Source organism: Abrus precatorius, unplaced genomic scaffold (assembly GCF_003935025.1).
Source record: "Abrus precatorius isolate BTA unplaced genomic scaffold, Abrus_2018 Scaffold10, whole genome shotgun sequence".
NCBI lineage: Eukaryota > Viridiplantae > Streptophyta > Magnoliopsida > Fabales > Fabaceae > Abrus > Abrus precatorius.
In genome coordinates, this window is record NW_020874292.1 from 29,103,415 (window position 1) to 29,126,429 (window position 23,015).

At 32.4% G+C, this 23,015-nt stretch overlaps 2 protein-coding genes across 4 annotated transcripts; one reads left to right on the top strand and one right to left on the bottom strand.

Annotated features, from left to right (window-relative positions):
* Positions 1-4,087: 4,087 nt before the first annotated feature.
* On the top strand, positions 4,088-8,126 carry LOC113847611 (nuclear intron maturase 2, mitochondrial). Of its 2 annotated transcripts, none has more exons than XM_027476837.1 (2): positions 4,088-6,356; positions 7,471-8,037. In XM_027476837.1, the coding sequence occupies exon 1, from the start codon at positions 4,185-4,187 to the stop codon at positions 6,348-6,350; it is 2,166 nt and encodes a 721-aa protein (XP_027332638.1). In that variant the 5' UTR covers positions 4,088-4,184; the 3' UTR covers positions 6,351-6,356; positions 7,471-8,037. The 2 variants fall into 2 exon arrangements, with proteins under 2 accessions (XP_027332638.1, XP_027332630.1); XM_027476829.1 differs by having other exon boundaries at positions 4,090-6,346; positions 7,471-8,126.
* Positions 8,127-8,797: 671 nt separating this feature from the next.
* Positions 8,798-17,151, bottom strand: LOC113870390 (beta-glucosidase BoGH3B-like). 2 transcript variants are annotated; one of them, XM_027506986.1, is made up of 12 exons: positions 16,968-17,151; positions 16,368-16,622; positions 15,365-15,569; positions 14,235-14,325; positions 13,964-14,109; positions 13,066-13,309; positions 12,043-12,147; positions 11,718-11,900; positions 10,931-11,135; positions 9,859-10,351; positions 9,343-9,422; positions 8,798-9,208 (listed from the first exon to the last, which is right to left on the bottom strand). In XM_027506986.1, the coding sequence occupies exons 2-12, from the start codon at positions 16,594-16,596 to the stop codon at positions 9,204-9,206; spliced, it is 1,986 nt and encodes a 661-aa protein (XP_027362787.1). In that variant the 5' UTR covers positions 16,597-16,622; positions 16,968-17,151; the 3' UTR covers positions 8,798-9,203. The 2 variants fall into 2 exon arrangements, with proteins under 2 accessions (XP_027362787.1, XP_027362794.1); XM_027506993.1 differs by lacking the exon at positions 16,968-17,151 and having other exon boundaries at positions 16,368-16,930.
* Positions 17,152-23,015: the final 5,864 nt, after the last annotated feature.

The window sequence follows — 23,015 nt, forward strand, 5'->3', positions numbered from 1 at the left end:
AATAATAATAATTTATTTAATTTTCTATATTTATAAATAAGTAAAATTATTAAATAATAACTAGTTTATTTATTTATTTTGAGATATCAATCTTTATTAAAATTTATATATAATTATTTATATAAAAAATATGTTATTAATATTAATAAATATAATTAAATAATATTATGTAGATATATTATATATATAATTATATATTTAATATAAATTACAAATACTAAAATTTAAAAGTTGCAATGACATTCATAAAATTTAAAATGACATTAAGAAAATTTTAAAATAATAATAATAACATAAATCAATGGCGGGAACTAGAAGCTTGAGCAATGTTTAGACATGTGTTCTTTATGTGATTAGGGGCATGACAATAAGAACAAGTTTTTGCCCGACTTTGTTGTTCTCTAATGTCCATCTCTGTTTTTATTCTACTGAAGTTGTGTCGATCCTTTTCAATTCTTTTCAATTCTGGATTTAGACACAAAGTTGGGCTCGTGTAAGTTGGCCAATAGTCTTTGTGTCTCAGTTCTCTAAACTGACTTTTATATACCTTAAAAACTTGTTGTAAGGTATACACAAGAGATATGTAGATGTCAAAATTATGGTGTGTGTGTAAGCATGAAGCAAGTACATGCGAGCATGGGATGTGAACTTTTTGAAACTTGTCATAATCACATCACATTTTATCTAACCGTACTGTAAATCTTTTTACGTGTCAAATTTTTGTCAGATGTTGCGTTTATTCAATTAAAAATCTAGTGCTTATTCTGTCAAAGGTTATGACTTTATGAATGTTCATCTTTGACTGTGCATATTAAATTGCTTTAGTTGCAACCTCCGAGTATATATATCCAGCATTAATCATTTCATCTACTTCCCTGCTTCTATCAATGAAGAACTTATTGCAACGGGTGTATGTTGCCATAACCATGGAACAAATTGGTAGGGTTCTGGTTTTCTTCAAGACCAAATTGATTGACTCCACTAGGTTTGTTGTCATGTGTCCCCGTCGTCCATTGTCCCATGCCAATGTCCATTTTTTCTTTGGAATGCTGTCCAACCATTATGCAGCTTCAGGATTATTATCTTTTACTATGTTGTAATAGTAAAAGAATCTTGATTCAATCATCCCATATGTTGGAAACAAGATTACAAATTAAATTAACATAACTAGCTAAGCAATTATATAAAATATTAATGATACTATAGAGTACGTAAAAAATTAAAATTACCCATACTGACAACAGCTTTCTTCAATACAGTGTTTTTGAATCGTCGCATGAAGTTTTGTGCAGTGTGTCTAATGCAATAGACATTGACAAAATTATTTTCTGTTTAATTGCTTCCATTTCTAGAGTATGCACTTCTAATGGCCTCGTGACGATCCGAAATGAGGCATAACCCCTCTTGCGAGGTTACATACCTCATTAAGTTTTTTTTTTTTTTAAAACCATGCATTGGTGGTTTCACCTTCAACTACAGCAAAAGCAATGAGAATTATGTTGTTGCGGCCGTCTTGCGCAACTGCCACTAATAAAGTCCCTTTGTATTTACTATTCAAAAATGTTCAATCCATTTGAACAATTGGTTTGCAGAATGCAAAACCATCAATGCATGACTTGAAGGTCCAAAACAACCTCTTGAAGAACACATTCTCCTCGTCAAGCAAGCCACTCTTGTATGCCGGTTGTGTACTCAATTTTTAGATGAAGCCTGAAACATACAGTTGCATTGCAAGCAACTGTTTAAGTAACTTATGGTATGACTCCTCCTAATTTTTGAAGATATTTTCAATGACATGTTATTTTCCCAACCATCCCTTTCTATAGCTGATTGTGTAAGCCATTGTGAACTTTATGTGGGCTAAGATAGTTGCGATGGTGTTGATGGATTAGTCTTAATAATTTCACGAATGGTTTGAGAGATTATTCGTGATCCCAACTTGTTATGATCTTGTGAAGGTATTGCATGCCATATATTGCGCCAATTTCTAGTACTCCGTCAACATACCTTCTCGTGTGTAGATGGAGTGGAGGTTTATTTCGAAAGTTTAGTACTCTACCCCCGCTCCATCTACACATGAGAGGGTATGTTGGTGGATTACTAGAAATTGGTGCAATATATGACATGCAATACTATGCCTAGAACATTAACAGTGATATTATCGAGTACAGATTAGTGTTTGATCACATTCAAGCTATTCAGGTAACTCTTTATATTTATTTTCCTATCTTTTACACATCATCTTAAGTAACAAAGTTAAATATATTTGTAGTTTTTATGGGCGCCATATCAAGACCTGCAAACATCAATATCCATGGAAGCATATAGAGATATTCAACTGTGGACTTCATGTACCGTCATCCTTTATTTTGTAATTATTGAATGACACCAAACAAATAAAGTCAAATTACAATTTTCTCTCTTTTAAAAAGTCCATTCTCCACCGAATAATTTGAATTACCTCTACAAAATTGACATGAGAGGAAGACAAGATGAAATTTGGGTTACAAGACATGCTCAATGGATCGAGATATAGAACAACAGACATGACCTGACAATAACGGGTGATCCAATGCAAAGCCACAAGAATACATGCAATGGTACATTGTCAATTCAATCTATTTATTATCTGTGCCGCCACTACTATAAGATCCAAGGAGGAGCGACCAACAATTAAGGACTACTGACACATTTAAAATCGATACAACTTCCACACTGTCGTACCACGAGACTGCATCAATTGATTCAATTCCTCCGAACATTATGCCAGAAGCAAACATAATTAACACAAGACATTCGTTTGTAACAACATCAGAGGATTTTTTTTACAAACTTATTTGGAGTTGATTTTACAACTCCATCTTCAGCACAAACTTATATGCAGTCTCTTTACCAATCATATTTTGCTAATGAACCTAGTAATTTATCAAATGCATTCCAACAACTAGACCTTCATGATGATCAAAATCTTTCACAAGTTCATCCTGAAATCTCAAAGCAACAACCACAACGACGAAATCTATCACGTCACAGACGTTACCCTCGTTGTGGAATTGGCTACCATTACAGAGATAGTTAATTATTAATGTTGTTATGAATTTGTTATCATCTTTATTAATGCATTTTATCTTCATCAATGTTACCTTAATAACATGCAAACGTTTATTTCAAAATATTTGTCTCAACTATAAATAAATAATTTATAATTTAATATTTTATTTACTTTTTAAAAAATATTTTATTCTCAAATAAAATTTATTCAAAATTATAATAGTAAAGTTTTAGGGTTTAGAGTATTAAAAATTATAATATTAAATAATGTCATTTTTAAAAATACTAATTTAATTAAAATATTTTTTTATTCAAAATATCATTTTATCATACTAATATTTAAAAATATTAAGTCAAAATTACATATTTAAATAAATAAATAAACAGAATAATATTTAATATATTTATTTAATTTTAAAATATATTTATTATTCTTTAAGTATAAATAATCTAACCATTAACATTATTATTTAAAATAATATACTTATTATTTAAATATTTTAATTAGTTTTTTAAAATTATTTAAAATAATTTACTTATTATTTAATTATTTTAATTAGTTTTTAAAAATTTAATTATTAATAAGAAAAACAAAAATTTTATTTATTATTTTAAATATGTCAAATAAATTTTAATAAACATTTAAAATTAATAATATTATTATTTTTAAATAATATAAAAATATAAACATAATTTAAATAATAAAATTTATTTTATTATATATAACTAATAAAATATTATAAATATTTATTTTAATAAAATATAAATATAATTTAAGTAATAATATTTAATTTATTATATTAAAACAAAATAAAATAAAAAAAAGCAACTCAGAATAAAATGGCCAATGTTCTATTTGAATATTTTTATTTTTTTATAAATATTGCTGTAAAAAACTCATGGTGAAATACTCAACCTGGAACTCTTGTGTAGATACGTGAGAATTATTATAACATGTCTAGTTATATACAGCAAACAGTGTCAAGTAAAATCAAACAGAACCCCATCAAAACAATTATATTAGCTATTGAATTGAACAGAGAAAAAATAAAAAGATGCAGCAGCAAGGTTTTTGTTGGGGTTTTGGTCTTTCCTTTCCTAAAACAATGCCCTGAGAAACAACAATAACAATAATGCATCGACGCTTCATCCCCTTCACCCGCAACCTCCTGTCAAATCTCACCCATCCTCTATGCACACTACCCACCCTAACTTCCCTGCACCCTCTCCCTCTCTCCTCCAATGTCACCACCCTCCCCCGCCGCACCGACCCCACCACCCTCCTCAAAGAAGACGCCGTTTCCCTCTGCTCCCAAATGTGGATTCAGAACTTCCGGGACCCCCATCACACCCTCACCAACCTCTCCTCCTTCCTCCGCCGCTTCGACCTCTGGCTCCTCGCCTACCAGAAAGTCTCCACAGACGACACCGGCTCTTACACCCCTCGCTCCTCAATCCCTAAGTCAACGCTCGAAGACCTTCTCTCTCTTCGCAACGCCGTTCTCGACGGAAAATTCAAGTGGGGTTCCCGTTTGAAGTTTTTCATCAAATCCCCCAGAGACAAAACCGACTACGATTCCCTTTCAAAGAGAAAAATCAAAGCCATTCTCACCACCACCCAACCCGCTCCATTCCAAGACAAGATTGTTCAGGAGGTTCTTCTCATGATTCTTGAGCCTGTTTATGAGGCTCGGTTTTCTCCAAAGTCCTTCGCTTTTAGGCCTGGTAGGACACCACATACTGTTTTGAGGGTTATTCGAAGGAGTTTTGCGGGGTATTTGTGGTATATAAAGGGTGATTTGACCACTTTGTTGGATGGGATGAAGGTGGGGTTGGTAATCAATGCTGTTATGAGAGATGTTAGGGATAAGTTAGTGGTTGATTTGTTGAGAGATGCGTTGGTTACCCCCGTGATCACGACTAAGGTTGATGATGGGGAGAAGAAGAAGAAAAGGACCAAGAGGAAGTATCAGAAGAAGAGAGTGTTGGCTGAGGATGAGCCTAAGCCTGATCCTTATTGGTTGGACACGTTTTTTGGGTTTGCGCCTGAGGAGGCTGAGAAGGTTCCCAATTGGGGGCATTGTGGAGTTCTTAGTCCACTTTTGGCTAATGTTTGTTTGGATGAGTTGGACCGGTGGATGGAAGGGAAGATTAAGGAATTTTATGTTCCTTCCAAGAGCGATGTTATATGGAATAGTCCTGAAGGGGATGCCGAACAGGGGAACACGTCTTGGCCGGAATTCGTGCCTACAAGTGGACCTGATAAGACCAGGAAGATGGATTATATACGATATGGGGGTCATATCTTGATTGGTGTTCGAGGCCCTAGGGCAGATGCAGCCACCCTGAGGAAGCAGTTGATTGAGTTTTGTGATCAGAGGTTTATGCTCAAGCTTGATAATGAAAGCCTTCCTATCGAACATATAACCAAAGGTATAATGTTTCTGGACCATGTGTTGTGTAGGAGGGTTGTTTATCCAACTCTCAGATACACTGCAAGTGGTGGTAAGATCATAAGTGAAAAGGGTGTAGGAACCCTTTTGTCAGTCACGGCAAGTTTGAAACAGTGTATTAAGCAATTTAGAAAGTTGAACTTTCTTAAGGGGGATAGGGATCCGGATCCCCAGCCTTGTTTCAGGATGTTTCATGCCACTCAGGCTCATACCAATGCTCAAATGAACAAGTTTTTGTCAACCATGGTTGAGTGGTATAGGTATGCAGACAATAGGAAGAAGATTGTGAACTTCTGCTCTTACATCATAAGAGGATCGCTTGCTAAGCTATATGCTGCGAAATACAAGCTTCGCTCACGAGCTAAAGTGTACAAAATTGGTTCTCGTAACCTAAGCCGGCCTTTGAAGGAGAAAAAAGGTCAGTCTCCAGAGTACCAAAATTTGCTGAGGATGGGTCTTGCCGAATCAATCGATGGACTCCATTATACACGGATGTCTCTTGTACCTGAGACAGACTATTCCCCATTCCCTAGTAATTGGAGGCCTGACCATGAAAAGTTGCTGCTAGAATACATAAAACTGGAAGATCCAAAGACATTGGAGGAGCAACAGAGTTGCATCAGAGAACAAGGGCTTGTCACTCCTCAAGACTATATTTCAATGCTTGTTTGGAATTACAAAAAGAATTCTCTTCCTATGGACCAACTCTCCTTAATAAACAGCAATGAAAGTGGAAGTGTTGTAGGCAATCGGCAATTGCTAGTTGGCTCAAACCAGGATGATCATGACCACATAAGCAAAGAGGAAGATAGTGATGGAAGGATGAATGCAGCAGCACAAATGTAACAAAAGGTTTTGTAATATACACTCACAAAACAATACTTTTTTTTTTGTATGTGATCTTTGAATAGGATCATCAAAATATTTTGGTCTTGTTGAGAATTTGACATATGTAGTTTTTTCATCTGGTGTTAACATATCATAGTTTATCTTTGTGGTGGGGGAGGGGGGGGGGATATGTAACCCTTATTCCCTTTTATTTTGTCCTTTTCCCATCCTTTCTTCCTTCCTGCTTTCCTTACCTTCATGAAGTGTAGTTACTAAAATGTGTTCAGAATCGTAACTGTTAAATATACAAAAACATTTACGTGCTTTCACTCAATAGTTAAGTTTTTTGGTAGAATTAGTCCTTGACTAGTATCATATCAAAACCTCTAGCCAAGAGGTCAAGAGTCTCATTTAAATAAAGTTGAATTTGAGCATAAGATAAAAGAAAGCATGTACATTGTATCCTCTGCAAGCCCAAATGCGTTGCAGTGTATTTGAGATATAGAGACCATTCATGCAATTTCACCTATTAGCTTAAGCTTTTAGGATAATTGGTGATCCTCAACCATAATTTCTATTTTTGCTTTTGACTATCATGGTACAGGGGCCAAGTATTTCAAAAGTTTACGCAAGTTTGAGTGCTCTTTGCAATCTTGGGTAGAATTAAACGTTTTGCAATCAGGAATTTTTGCTTCAGTTTCAAGCTTGTTCGGTGCTGTAGTGTCATTTTGCTTGGTAGTTCTTGCTGAATCAACAAAAAACTAGCGGGATAAGTTTCTCTATTTCTTGAAGTGTGAGACTTTGCTCCCCCCTCCCCCCCTCTTCTGCTGCTTTTGAATCAATACTCTTCTGCCTCTTTCACGTTTAGCACTGGTTTTCCACTTTTCCTGTTAAGAGATTACCCACTTGTCAGTTACTTAGTCATTTGCTTTTATGGCTTGAATTAATTGTGCTGTCATGTTAGCAGCATTGCCTTGTTCAAATATCCGTTTCACTCAGCTACTTGTAGTTCTGTAACTTCTGCTGTCTTCTTTTATTTAGAATGTCAAGTTTTGGAATTAATCAATGCCAAAATGTTACACTTGGCATCTCCTTTGAGTCTGATTGATGTTCAATCAACCCATTTTTCTCTTTTCAGGTTGATATTATCTTTCACCTTCCCTCCATGGATGCTTGCCAGAGAAAGGATACAATAACTGAAGAGCAGAGAGCTGTTTCGTGCGGGCAACTGACTCAGGCAAAACATTAATATTGCCACTCTGCATATGAACACTAGACTACAAGATGGCGGCAAAAATCCAAGCACCTAAAAAATGTGGAAAATAAATTCTACATACTGTTTTGGAGTGCTATATTTTTTATTCCACAGGAAGGAGGGTATGCAGCTTTTTTATGCGAGACAGAACAGTGTGTTCCTTGCGGGATGCATACAGGATCATTTCAAGTTTATAAATAGGTTATTTGTTCATATGTACTCGTCCCAATTCTTTTTGAAGAGTTGAGTATCTGCAACTCTTAGTTCTTGACCATACATTGATTTATGTATCTTTTCTTACTACTTTTTTTTTTGTACGAAGATGCCTTAAACTCATACTGTAAGAACCCATGTGAATTTTAAAGCAACGTAGTAGGAAGGAGCTTATTATATTTTGTTATTATTCATTCCACCAATAGACGGAAATGAAGAAGAGGAGCATTTTTATGTACTAGGAACAAGATATCATTATTATTTTTATTTGGTCACTCAAACAATCCACTTGGTGACATTTTCACTAAACAAGAAATGGATCCTCTACGATATTTTCATTGCATTAGATCCTATTCAGACAAATTATATTAATATAATACTAAATTTAATTAATATATTTTATATGCTTTAATGGATAGATTTAAAACTGTATTCCTCATCACTGAATATGACACTTGAGATGATTCAAATCTCACTAGATACTATTCGAAGGCTTACATCAAGAACAAAAGATTTACGGAATATTTAGTTTACATAAATTAATTCTTAAAGATATCATGACTTTTAATTTTAGTTTCAACAAAAAATTTATTTCAGTTTTAGTCCTTAAAAAAAAAGTTATTTTAGTTCTTAATGAGAAGCTAAAATCATATACTTTTTATTAAATATAAAGACTAAAATTGAATAAAATTTTTATAGACTAAAATCAATAAATATGACTTGTTTAGGGACTGGACTAGTAACTTATTTTTTTCATGTCTCTAATACTATTAGCAAGTCTAATGATAATTCACGTAGTTAACCTTATATACTGAAATAAAGCTTTATTATTGTCTTTAATGTCGTACTGCTTAATCTTGTATGATACAACATTTAAGGCAAAACAATTGGCTGGTGCATAAAAATGACAGATGTAGGTAAAGCTAAAGAAAAACCCCCCAAAAAGAAAATCTAGTTTGACAATTGAGCCATGGCTATTGGCTAGCAGCATTCGGCACTAAAATCAGGTCAAGCAAAACGGAAATACTAGAAAATTAGTACCAACCCCTATTCTGTGAACATTTTTCTATTCTGAATTCGGGCTATATACAAAAAGACAGCACGGAGATTTTTAAGCTTTAATGCCCATGTAACAAATAGAGGCAACGGAGTTCGTCCCCATCATTTCCCAAGACAATCAAAATCTCTTGATTCTCTAACAAATAATTTCACTACTTAGCGCTTGGTGATTTTCATATCCCTAATTGTTTGATATTTCCTTCGAACAATGTCTGATAGTGAAAAATATGAGCTAAAATTACTAGTTCATGAACAATAATGATGTCCTAATACAATGAATTAGACTAAAAATAAGACTAAGCTCTTCAGCCGCCCGCTCCAATAAGCTCCCAATAAATTGTGTTTTAACCTATCAAATTGAAAGTGAACATTCAATCAATTAATCAATCATTAATATTCAACACATGGAAGCGTATTAAACATAAGTCTATTCTGTGTCACTTGAGGAAAAAAAATAAAATAATGTCACAATCACAAACTTACCAGTTATATATAAGCTGATGATTAATGTCACCATCAATGTAAATATACAAGCCCTTACACTCACAGCAGCTGAGGTTGACCTGCACATTTGATTTTCACGGCATGAAAAGGTGTTAATGACCAATGGCATTGAACAAGAAAGTTTTATACTAGGTATAATTGTGATTTTCAATAGAATTATCTCCAATGTCATGTTTCATTAAGTTTTATTCCTTTTTTTTTTATAAGAAATGTTATTGACCAATGCCATGCCAAAATTGGATCCTAACACAACTGTAGTCTCAGATACCAAACATCATCTTCCTCCTCCTCACATTCTTCATGCACAAAACAATCCCTTAATAAAATGATTGCAATAAATGATAACGTAACAAGTGGACCGCAAATCCAGACTCAAGTCAAAGGCATCAACCACTGATGAAACAAGGATAACTGAAGGACAATAGAGACAGCATAATTTTTTTCTCTTTTTTCAATTGACATATAAAAGCTTTCATAACTTAATATGAAAATTACCTTGCTACTAGGTCCTTGACAGATTCGGTTGTTAGTCCAAAACCAAACGGAAAAAGAGGATCGTAGTGAGGATCCCCAACATTCATTGGGAGTTGATCAACGGATTTGAACCATGTCCTTGCAAGCTTACCGCTGAAACCATAGTCACCAAAAAGGATATCTGTCACACCTTGACCTTCAGTGCCTGGCAACCACGCTGCCACCAATGCGTCTATGGAAGAAACATATGGTTCCATCACAATAGGTCTGCCAGAAATGACAATAACCACACACTTAATAGCCCCGCAGACATTGTTGATGACATTTGGGCCAGGATCCATCATTGTAAGTTCTGTGCTGTCCCCTGCAGTCTCAGCATAAGGAGGTTCACCAACTACAACAATTGCATATTCAAAGTTGTTTGATTTAACAAAATCGCCATCAGGGTTGTCATGAAAGATAACTTCTGTGCTTGGATCAACTGCTGATTTTATGGCACCAAGAATAGTTGTTCCTGGCCATGGTAAAGAAAGTATGTCAATTCATTTCCATTATAACTTATTAATATTTCCTATTAATTTTTTTTTTTGGTGGCAGGTAATAGAACCAAGAAATGAAGTGCAAAAGAAGATTCTTACATTTGGCTGGAATGCACGTGCCTATGATGAAGTTTACAATTTTATATTATTAAAACTTCCCCTCTTTTGCTCTCTTATTTTGTCCACATAAAAAGGTGTACAGAAGTTACAGAAAGAACTTTTGATCAAAGAAAGGTAATCTGGTTCAGTTAACTGAGAAATTATTAAAGCAACTAAAGGATTTAAGCACAGCAGTTTCTGCTCGTTTGACATGCATACTACCTGCTATTAGTTATTAGAAAATACACATCAGGAGCTTAGTGAATATTTATAACAATGACTAGCTCCCTTGTTTTGCTTCACATTATTATATAATTTTGGATAACTTCAAATAAACAATGCTCATTGAATACTTCTCTAACATGTAAAAGTAAATAAGTAATAATACATCTAAAGGTCCAGAATACTTCCATAGGCCTAGACCTCAGCTTGTTATGAATGCCTGAGTCACTTACCCCTTGTGTCACTGTTGCCCGTGAATCCTTGCCATTTGATTGTCCACCCACCACATTGGTAACCCAAATTATCGGCATGAGTACCAGCAACAAGGAATTTTGGAACTTTCTTTGGAAGAGGCAGAAGTGGAGAACTTTCATTTTTGCCATTCTTAAGCAGCACAAGAGATTTCCTCACAGCTTCCCTAGCAAGGTCCCTGTGTTCCTAGTTAAAACAACTTTATCTTATATCTCACAACTCTAAATGTCTCAATTATACTAGGATATATACAAAATTAAGGGCAACAGGGAATGTCATTAAAGTAACATACTGCTCCTGTCCTTGAAATCAGTTTTAGGCATCAGATAAGGTCAATGCAGTAAGGTATATTAACAAATAATGCAAATATATTCTGTTTTGTTTCTTGATAAAAGTAGGTTTTAAGATTCTTTTTCCCCAAAACTGTTACTATCAACCGACACTATCAGGCAAAAGCTGCACCATTGGGCTGAACAGTAAGAATCAATCCCAAATGGGAGATCTTCAGTTCACACCAATTTGACATGGTTAGGTGTAATTGGAAGTAAGATTATAGTCACCGTGGCTCAAGATCTAGAGACCCCTGTTGTCTTTTGGATGGAAATAACTACATGGATTGCAACCCAATGGCAGAATATTAATAATTTAATACATTTGTTTTCCATAAAATGAAAGAGCATGTCATTCTATACTGATTGAACCAAATGATTAATCAAGTTCATTACTGAAATTATCCATTTTAAGGTTGGGATGATTTGAGGGGCTCACCTGGCTTCCAAGCTCATTGACTAAGCTGAAATCAGCTAGAGGATTCTCAAAAAGACCCATGGTGAACTTTACAAGCAAAATTCTCTCCACAGCATCATCAATTCGCTCCATTGGAATGACGCTACTCTTGACCAAGAGGGTAAGATCCTGAATGAACTCATCGTATTTGTATGGGACCATCACCTGTAATAATTAGTCAACAAAAAGACTGAGTTCAATAATCCTATACTTACGAAAGCATTACATTGTTTCAAGAGCTATACTCAAGCAGAAGATTTAGTCATTCCAATCCTGCAGGAAAATTTAGCATAAAGAACAAACTAACCATATCAACACCAGCTTCAATGGCAGCCTGGACAGAATATGTATAGTTTGAATCGGGTGGTGTTGTGATTCTGTCAATACCTTGCCAATCTGAGATGACAAATCCCTGACAAATTATAAGTGAACAAAATTTGTTTTTAGTATCTGCAATATGTACCATGCTGCTATGAATTGGGAGCTGACAATGTCATAGAGACAGGCTGTACAACAACAGAACATCTGATTGGTTTATTCTCGCAAAATAATTTATAACATGCTCATATAGCGCTATCAAAAGTACCAATACAACTGCAGCACATGTTACACTGATTTCTCAAGATTTATGAAGTCAAAAATAAAAATAAAAATTAAAGTAGATCCAATACAAGAGGACATTAAACTTAACAGTGCTAATAGACTTAAAGGAGGAAAATAAAATCTCATATAACCAACAACCGTAAAAATGAAGGCCTTAATCAGTTAAGTAGAAAATATATAAATATGTTGAGGAGTTCAGAAAATAAATAGAACATACTCTCAATTGAAAGAATGGCAAAGCAGTTAAATGACGTATGCTAGCAATGTCCTTAGGTATTCAATCCTGATCTTTGGCGGTAAATATGGACACAAGTACAACATTGACAATAGAAAATTATGAATCAAATGCCTTCCTCTTTGATTTTTGTGAATATATAGTTTTTTTTTTTTTTAATTTCAACACAATTAAGATGAACCATAAAGATGATTTTCATATATTGGCTATTTTCCCTGTTTATACTCAAATTAGGATATACCCAAATCATGGGACTCATGCAACTATCTAAGGGTTTTCTTGTGTTCGCATGTTCAAATTATGTTGTGTAGTGTTGCACCCATGCGTGACTCTATTCTTCAAAATAGATAGAGGAGACAATGTCAGTCAAACAAGTGAGAAGTGTCACTGTAGAAAAGCATTTGATAGCAGCTTGCAGTGCATAGATACCGCAGCTCAACATTTGTTATGTAACTACGTATAGAAAAGAACAACATAAAAATAGCCAATCACCTTAAACTTAAGGGTATTTTTGAGGAAGCCAGTGACAAGATCACGATTTGCATGCATCTTTACACCATTCCAACTGGAGTATGAAACCATGACTGTAGATACGCCCTTAATAATTGAATCAGAATAGGCAGGCATGTGAATGCTCAGCAATCCATGCCAGTCAATCACTGTGTTGTTCTCATTTATTCCCTTGGTTGTACCACCATCTCCAACAAAGTGCTTAGCACAAGCAGCTACCTTTGTCCTACAAGAAATTTATTAGCATAATGAAGGATAAAGAGAAATAGTGACCTTTAATACATCAGTAACTAAAAAAAAAAAAATTGATCATGTAATTGTGATTTATTATTCATTTTTGCAGCAACTTAATAACTGTGATTGATGTTAATTACAATTAATTGACTAGTTTCTCTAGCTGGACTGTTGTTGATATGAAGTGATTTCTTGAATCAGTCAAATTATGATCAAGCAGAACATATTAAAAAGATCTTATTGCACAAATAAAAATTAAACTAGAAATCAGTTTCCATTAAATCTCTGATGGTTACCAGAATGATAGATTTCAAGCACGTATCATATCAACAAGTTGCAGATACAGAGGAATAGTGTTCATTTTTTCAACATAGTTGTTAAAATGTATAAGAACCTTTAAAATATAAACTATATAAAAGTATAGATAGATACTCAATTACATTAGTGATTAAAATCACTAAAGATCTATGAACTATATGTAGACTATCATTATATCATCTTTCTAGGGCAGCAAACAAGCATATTAGGCATCAAAATCCACACATCATGGCCCCTGGAGTATATTTGAAAATATATGTAAATAAAACACCTAAAAAATGAATTGCAATCTTATTTTTAAAAAAGTTTACTATCCCTAATTACATACTTGTCACCAACAAACGGAAATCCCTTCCTGGAATTAGCAGGGATATTTCCTTGTAGACCAGGTATGATCTCTGTCATTTCTTGCACAATTTTAGGATCCTCACTATAGCTTTCATAACACCGACCCCATCTTGGATCTCTACAAACCTATAATCAACGTTTTAGGAGTAATCAGTAAAATTATCAAGAAAAAGGTACACATTTGGAAACTGCAAACCTGTCTAACAAGTAGTTTTCAGCAAGTTTATTATTAGACTCTTCATCATGTTTACCGCTATGCATGGGGCAAAAACATAAGGAATCCCAGTAGCCCTGACTTCAAGTGCAGTTGCAGCACCAATCCTCTGTGCCAGTTCAGGATCCCTGTTCATCAAAGATTATTAGAACAGAACAAATGGTGGATGAATTCAATAAAGCATACATGCAATCTAAGGTACCAATACAACACCTTTAAGATTAAGCTCAACTAAGTTTTAACCAGTGTTATCAAATAATGGCCATGACAGCACCATGGCAGGAAACGTCGATTTTCAATTAAAAAAAAAACAATATAGGCATCTGACCCGACCCAATCCAATCCAGAGTGACCCGCGAACAAAAATGTCTTTCTTCTCCCTCCCTTCTTTGGTTCCAATGTCTCTCTCTTCTGCTTCCTCAACATCTCTCAGTCTCTTCTTCCTCAACATCAATGACCGTCACATTGTCTCTGGTGATTGTTGTTGCATGCATCTCTGGCGACCACTACTACCTCCATCTCCTGCGACTTCTGCTGCCACCATCTGTGATGATTGCTACTGAATCTGCTCTGGTGACTACCTTTTTTTTTCCTCTTCTGCTGAATTTATTCTGTTTTAAAACATTTTATTTGAATTCAATTTTTTTTTAGTTTTCTGGTGACTATTGAATTTGTTCTCTGTTTTTAAATCATTTGATTCTAATTTTTTTTCTTAAGACATTCCTTCTTCATTTCAGCTTTCCTTAACATGGCTAAACAACAGTCTTCATCAAGTTTTTGTAGATACTAGATATAATAGATATGTTATTTTATTATGACCATCATGCTTTCACTACAAGTTGCCGTGGCATCTGTCATAATTTTATGATAGTTTTTTGGCTGTCTATCATAGTCTGTCATCCACCATTATAACATTGGTTTTAACCGTACAAGGTTTACAACACATTTCATACAATGACTCCTTTCTTACCCAAGTATATTGCAGGTTGAATATAATAATTGTCGAGAGGAGATTTGTTTAAGTACTATCATTCATTCAAACTTTAAATCTAGCTGCACAAGCATGATGAGGTGTTCAATAAAGCAATAAATTTGCAATTGTTCAGGTGACAAGAACCTTGAGCTATGTAAACTATCAACAAAAAAAGGTAGTAAATCTTAACTTGCCTGGTACATCCAAGCCCAACATTATGGGGAAATATGGTAGCATTGTAGACATTATTGTGTCCATGAACAGCATCAATACCATAGATCATAGGGATGCCCAATCTACTAGCCAGAGCTCCTTTCTGAAATTCATTGATCATATTAACCCAATCTTCAGCAGTAGCCTTTGGAAGGGGTTCACTACCGCCGCCACTCAATACACTCCCTGCACGCAATTAAAAGAACAAAATAATTCATAGTGTCTCTTACTAATGTCACAGTCTCCTTTGATTTCCAAGTCTTAATTCAATTTTTTGTCAATTACTCTGTCCTGGCTTTCTTCAATTTCCTGCTCGGCTTTATAAAGATCTTATGAAATTGTAAAACTAAAAAGATCCAAAAACCCATTGAGTCATTAAAAAGCAGGAACATATTCAAATATGAACAAAGAGGAAGACATGTTTGCAACAGAGTATGCGAGAAAGAAACTCAATTTGAAGCCAAGGAAAGAAAATAGCACAAAGGTGGCAACTTTCTCACGTGTAAAATTTCCCTTTCTCAAGGCTCCCTTTCCTGTGCTTTAGTATTCATATTACAATAAATAAATACAGCAAGTACAAATAATATGCATATAAGATTAAATCACCATTAAAAGAGAATAAAATATGTGAAGAAACTATCATATTTAATGAATTAAATCCAGTGAGCATGAAAGTAGCAAAGAGGATAATCACAAGGCAATCAGCAACCAAGTTGAGATTAAAATGATGTCCAAGGATGACATAATCAATGAAAATGTATTATGTTTGCAAGGCAGAATTACAAAGAGGTTTTTTTTTTTTTTCAACATAAGTGAATGAAAAAATGACAACAAATATTGAAAGACATAAAGAGACTCATCACCACTAAATAACATTTAGTTGGAAAAATTAACCAAACTTGCAACCAATCAAATGTAATGCGGGTCAACAAATAAAAAAAAAAAAACACGACAGAAAACTATAAAGGGGTTTTTAGTATTTACCAATAAAGCTGGATTTCATAACCTTAGCATTGGCAACACTCCTATCAATTTGAACCATTTGACCAATCTTCTCCTCCAAAGTCATTCTACTCAGCAAGTCCTTAACCCGAGTTACAACAGGTTGCTTCGGATCTTTGTACCTCAGATACTCTACTTGGGCTTCTACAGTTAATGCCAACCTCCAACATAGCCACAAAACACCCAACAAATGAACCAATGCCCTAGACATGTTTAATTTCCCAGTACTAGCTTCAACTGCAGAATTGGACAGAAGATAACACACCCAAAAAATATTTAATTTTTAGATTTATAGTTATACCCCACTTGGTACCTAAGCTAAATATGAAAGAGAAGCAAAAGAAAAGCATATCCACTGAAATGGGGTTCAAGAAAACTCAACCCCATTACTTGCTTCAGCAGCTTCTTTTTGATAAAAAAATAAAATAAAATGGAAATGTCAAAAAGGGTATAAAGTATGCAACAAACCAAGATCAAGCACACTTTTTTGGCAGCAGAAAATGGATTTTTATATCAACCAAACACACAGTGAAGTAGTTGCGGGGGAAGATGTGTGTTTCACAGCGAGAGAGGGGGACACACCTCAAAAGGGAAAGCAAAAATTGTGACTTTATGAGATGATATATGAAAAAGTTAGAAACTTTGGATCCAATGGAGGAATGGGGTGATAGAAATGGCACAGTGAGGAAGCAGAAAGCGATGGTAGTGGGAGACACTTAGCACTGTTTTCGTCTGATTTGAGCGGTTTTTTCCTTTGTAAAATTTATGGGAGTTGCTTAAGAAAACGTGGGATGCCAAGCATGTGAGTAAAACTACTCACTAGGAATGTGTCATTATTTTTAGCATCGTTATAAAAATATGATAGGCCTGTCTCGTTGGTATTCATCAGTAGCAGAACTATAATGTTTTTTTTTTTCACTTCACTATCCTGTGAAACGTGTATAAAACATAAATTCATCTTCAAAATAATATGTCACTTCGCATAATCTGCATAATTTTTGTTCTAGATGTATGATTATCTTGCTTACAGATAATAATTCAACCAGGATTTAATGAATATTTGAAAAATAATGTTTATGATGGGGAAATTTTTCATTTAATGAGTTTGAATAATTAATATAGTAAATTTAGTCGGCATGATAATTATTAAAAGACAATTTTATGACGGTCGAGGTTTAAATGCTGGTAAATGAAAAAATAATATTTTATTTATTATATTTTTTTTAAAACATGTATCATTGAAATACAGTAATTACAGTAAGCGGTTAAATTTTAGTTAAACTAGTTATTTTATAATATTTGCATATAAATTATTACTATTACTGTTTGACTATGTATATAATTTATCATTTAAATTGAATTTCCGTTCTAAATTCAAACTCACAATTAAATGTGAAGTTGAACCAATAAATATAGGAATATAATATTACATTAAGTTGTGATAAATTTGTAACTTTATAGTATTTTTGGTGAAAGTTAAGGATTATTGACGCCATAAAATAGAATTTCTGTATTGTTTACAAGTTATCGCCTTGTAAGGTTACTTTTAATAACTTTACAATCTTAAAAAGATTAAGAATCGTTTGTTTTCAATTAGCAAAGATACTTTGCTGAATGTAAAGTTTAATGATTTTATATTAATTTGTGGTAATCTTTTTACATAAACTTTAACTTTTGTATGAGTTACACTTTTCGTACATGTCTTTATATTATTATATAAAAAAAATATCATTTTGAATATTCAATCGTTGTGTTTTTTGGATAAAGCCATAGTATTAGAAAGTTTGATTACAAAATAAGACAAGCGTTAATAAGAATGATTTTTATAAAAATAAAAAAAAATTTCGAGAACTCTTGATTGCTCGCATAAATATGACTGAACGGCTTTACAAATATCCTTATTTTATTTTATTTTTTGGTCGAAAACTTCATTTTATTTATTGATAGACAAAGGTAGATTCCTTAACAGAGAGCCCATCTTTTGCTAATAAAGTTTAAAATAAAAAGAAAACGAAGATATGGATATGATTGTGTGGAAAAGATAAGAAGGGTCACTGTGGTGAGGTACCATGTTCAGATGTTCAAAACATGCAAAGAATAACTTGATTAGTGCAAAATTACTTGAAACTATTATGTTGACATTTGAGTCAGAGAATCGGATTCGAATCTACATTTCATCATTTTGTTCAAATAATATATGGCAGAAGTTTACCCCTTTTGATGGATTCGAAGGTAAATAGTAAAGAAAGAAAGAAATTAGAGTAGAGATAAGGTAAAACGATGGAAAATAATGTTACAGCCATGAGATATCTCATTAACTTTATTTAAAGTTTGTTTAAAAATTTATTTAAGAAACTATACTTTTCAAATAAGTTATTATAAGAGAAAAATAATGTAAAAATGAATCATTTTTTTTACAAGTTAAAAATAATTTATTTTTAATATTTCAGAAATGTTAAATAAAAATATATAAAAATTAATTTAACTTGTGAAATGAGTTTTAGACTTTATTTGAGTAAATTATTTAATAAGATATGGATTTAAATAGTTTATTGATGTATTTTCTGAAAAAAGTAGCCATTCATTCAAAAATTGGTATCACAGTATTGGGTAACAGGGTTGTAACATGTGAAGATTCATTTAGCTAATGACACTTTTTGTTGTGATCAATGTGATGTGATTTATGCTCATGTCCTGACTTATGCCATAACATTGCATTATCAACTTTTTTGAGGACTGCACTACTGCCTGTGACTTCTCTTTTCCTTTCTCCTCTTTTTTCGCCTCAACAGTATATATCATCTCTTTGCTGTGGGCATTATGCTGTTTTGTCCTTCACATCCCTTCTCCTTCCTTTGCTTACTTTATAATATGTATAATTTATTAATATTGATAAAAAAATTATAGATTGTAAATTTATATATTATTTTAATAAATTTATAGTGTTAAATATTTGAATTAGTCAATTAGATATTGCATAGTAAAGAGTTAATGTCTTGTCAACATACATTTTATGATAAAATAAAGGTAATAAAAGTTTAAGATTTAATATATTTTTAAAAAATATGTATTTTGATAACTCATTTTTATTAGAGTATATTTTAATAAAATCATGTTAAATAGAGAAAAATAAAAAAAGTTTAATAAAGTATACATAAATTTTATCAAATAGTGTATTATTAGTCAAATGCAATTTTATAGCTGGTTACTAACATAATTTGGGGGTGAAAAAATGTAGGTGAGCATGAAAGAAACAAGGTGCTGTCATGCATATCCAAAATTTAGATGTAGCATATCAAACACTACCAAAAATGTGAAAAATAACAGCATTCTCCTAGAGTATAATTCGTGCGTGTTTCAGAAAATAAATTAATCGATGTTAACTTTGTAAACTAAAACTTATTTAAATTTGTTTTAAATTAACGGTACAAATATTTCTTGGATTAGACAAACCCAATATTGTTGCATCATGCTTAATATATAAAGTTCATTTAATAAAAGCTTGATACATGGGATTAATCTATCGAATATTTTAATTTTATCATGAAAGGTGAAAACAAAAAAATACTATCTTAATTTAAAGTTACATCATAATCTTAAAATACAAGAAATATTAGAATAAACAAACTTTTTTTAAAAGTAACATTTGGATCAATCACAAAATGAATAAGAAAGGGCTCATAAATGGGAAATATTAAAGATGTGCCCAATCATGTAGCTCACGACCCATAAAAATTGGGCCAATGGAGCCCAAGTTTATATTTTTAGCTTGGTTACCCATCGCCCCCAATGACTAACCCAGTAACTTCAAATAGACACACTTGCGAAAAAGAAAGAAAAAGGCCCATTCTTATTGCACCTCGATTTGTTATATACCAATAATTACATGTCCAAACGCTATTGAATAATAAGTAATTTGACTAATTTCCATAAATTAGTCATAGTCCCATTGTTAGTTATCTTTCCTTGTATTAAAATTTTAGCTAGGTGAGTTAATTGTTTAATGTTTTCCTGTTAAATTACTTAGTTACAGCTTCTAAGTTGTGCATAAATAATCATGATTCTCATCAATGAAATAACGCAATTCATTCTTACAATTCTTGCAATCAAACAGCAAACCAAACCTGAAATTCTAAACTCCAAACTGGGAGCAAGAAAGAGAAGAAAATGAAGAAGTTCATAAAGGGATAGTTACCTACAAGGGTCATGCTTGCATGGTATGCTTGTTTTGACTTCCTGCTGCATCTTGTGTAGGTGACTGAAAGTGCCCATCTTCGAAATTAAGATGCTGTTTGATGGTTAATTTGTGCTGATTTCATTTAAGTACTTATGTTATGCTACTTAATAATTGTGAATAATAAGGTTATGGTTTATATCTAACATATATGGGTAACTTAATTAGGAGCTTATTCTGCTGATGAGGAGTTTTTGGTGCATTATTTGTGAAGGATGGCTTGAAGTATCTCAGTTACAATGCATTAATATTTAATTAAAAGTTTTACAAATTGTTTTTCATATTGCATTTATCTGTTCTCTATGCATATTGTGTAAAATGCATGTAATTTCACTTCAGACTTGGTACAAATAAATTCATTCTTATTCCTTTTTGCATCTTACGATACCTTCAGTTTTACAATTTGGCAAAAGTTTCTTTACAAGTCTCGTTTGTATTTAAATAGCAATTATTACATTTTTATACTTACTTTCTCCTTTATATATTTTTTTATCTTTTTTACCCCATTTTTATTTTATTTTTTCTTTTCATCACTGTTTTTATGGTTGTGAACGTATTATATTCGTTTAGGTTATTGGGGGGAGGGTGAATCCCATGATCCCACACTACAGAAGACGTGTTCAATCTGAAAATAAACGATGGAAAACCAATGGTGAATGTGAATGCAAGTTTTACAAAAGTTGTATGGTTCTAACGTTTGAAATTGTTGATGGCAAGCATTGTACGATGCCGTCACAGTTGCAGCATTCTTTGGAATCATAATTGCATGCAGCATCATTTCCTTAACAACTAATCGCAATTTAAAGCTCCGGTGAATCACGTACACAGGAATATCCAAATGCTGTACTATCCCTACATCAAAATTCTTCCCCCAAAAGCACGCAAGAATTTCTGTCCTGTTAATGGGAACCCATGCATGTTCTTACTTCTCCATATCAATCATCATTGCCTTTTTTTTTTTTTTTTTTATATATTGAAGTATAAATTGATACAATTGGAGTAGTTATATAACAACTCCAAGCATATATACCACAAACTTGAGCCACGATATTTTCACAACACTCTACTATGGGTGTTAAATCAGTGTAGTCAAGGGAGATATCGAAAAAAAAAGAAAAAGAGATTTGATAGATAACGTGATGAAAATAAATATAATGTAAAAATTATAAATTAACATTTAAATATATCTTATATAATACATCATAAAAAAATTAGTTTCAATTTTTATTTTTCTAAATCAATGATTTTTAATCCTAACAACCATTTAACTAACTAAAAGTTATAAAATCAACTTACTTCGTCTAATAACTCTTTATAAACATATCAATAATTAATTGATGATTTATTAGATTACTTTTTTTTATGTCTAATATGTTTTTTTAAGATATAAATAAATATTAATTATAAAATTATATATTTATAAATATTTATTCATCTAAAACTTGATATGGATAATTATTATAAATATATCATATTTTTTTATAATTAAAATAATAAAGTCCAATGTTTATAAAGAATTATTATCTAAAATAACTTTTATTAGAATTATTGTGAAAACGAGTTATTTCTAAAATCAATTCATTAAAAAAATGAACACAAGATTATTAAGTACGTCACAAGTCAATTTTTTAATTGAACCATACCAATAAAAAATACTAATTAAAAAAAATGAATCTCATAAAAATATAATTAAACCTTAAAATAAAAAACCTAAAAGACAGTGTTTATATCCTTAGGATAGCGGGGGTGCAATTCGTGACATAGTGCATGAGCAAGATAGTAACTATTTATACACTCACATCAACAACTAATTCATCTATACTAGTAGACTAGTAGTATACTTTACGTGTTGAGTTAAGCCATGGATACGTTACTACTTAATTGAATATGAAATGTCATAATTAACTTTACATTTGAAGAAAAATAATAACTTTATTTTAATTAGTGTCAAAACTTATTTACGTAATGCATCTATATGATACTTAGAAATAATCAAATCCTAATTATATAATAGTTTTCAAAGACAAATAACATATAAAAAAATATCCATATCAAAATTATCACGTAATTATGGTTAATTTTCATATCATGATACATATTTGATACATTTTTATGTTAAATCAAGCTGACATCTTCTTTGATTAAATATTTAATTAAACGATATTTTTATTTTCTCTATTTTTCTATCAATGTTTAAATCTCCTCAAACAATATTCGATATAATGAAAAATTTTAAACACGTACGTGTGTTTATATTTTGAGTATTAAAAAATGGTGTAGTATATTTTACATGTATTTAAAAAGTATCTCTATAATTGATTATATTGTGAAATTTTGACAAAATGTTTTTGTTTTATTGTTGAAGGGAAGATGAGTTGGAAGAAAGGGAGTGGCAT

What these genes read in the sequence shown, in the direction of transcription:
- LOC113847611 (XM_027476829.1), top strand. Translation starts at nt 4,185, where the DNA reads ATGCATCGACGCTTCATCCCCTTCACCCGCAACCTCCTGTCAAATCTC. An exon ending in ATGAATGCAGCAGCACAAAT is followed by an intron (nt 6,347 to 7,470) that starts GTAACAAAAGGT and finishes TTCTCTTTTCAG; the next exon opens with GTTGATATTATCTTTCACCT.
- LOC113870390 (XM_027506986.1), bottom strand. Translation starts at nt 16,596, where the DNA reads ATGTCTAGGGCATTGGTTCATTTGTTGGGTGTTTTGTGGCTATGTTGG. An exon ending in TATGAAATCCAGCTTTATTG is followed by an intron (nt 15,570 to 16,367) that starts GTAAATACTAAA and finishes AATTGCGTGCAG; the next exon opens with GGAGTGTATTGAGTGGCGGC. An exon ending in GTCAAGGACCTAGTAGCAAG is followed by an intron (nt 9,423 to 9,858) that starts GTAATTTTCATA and finishes TCAAATGTGCAG; the next exon opens with GTCAACCTCAGCTGCTGTGA.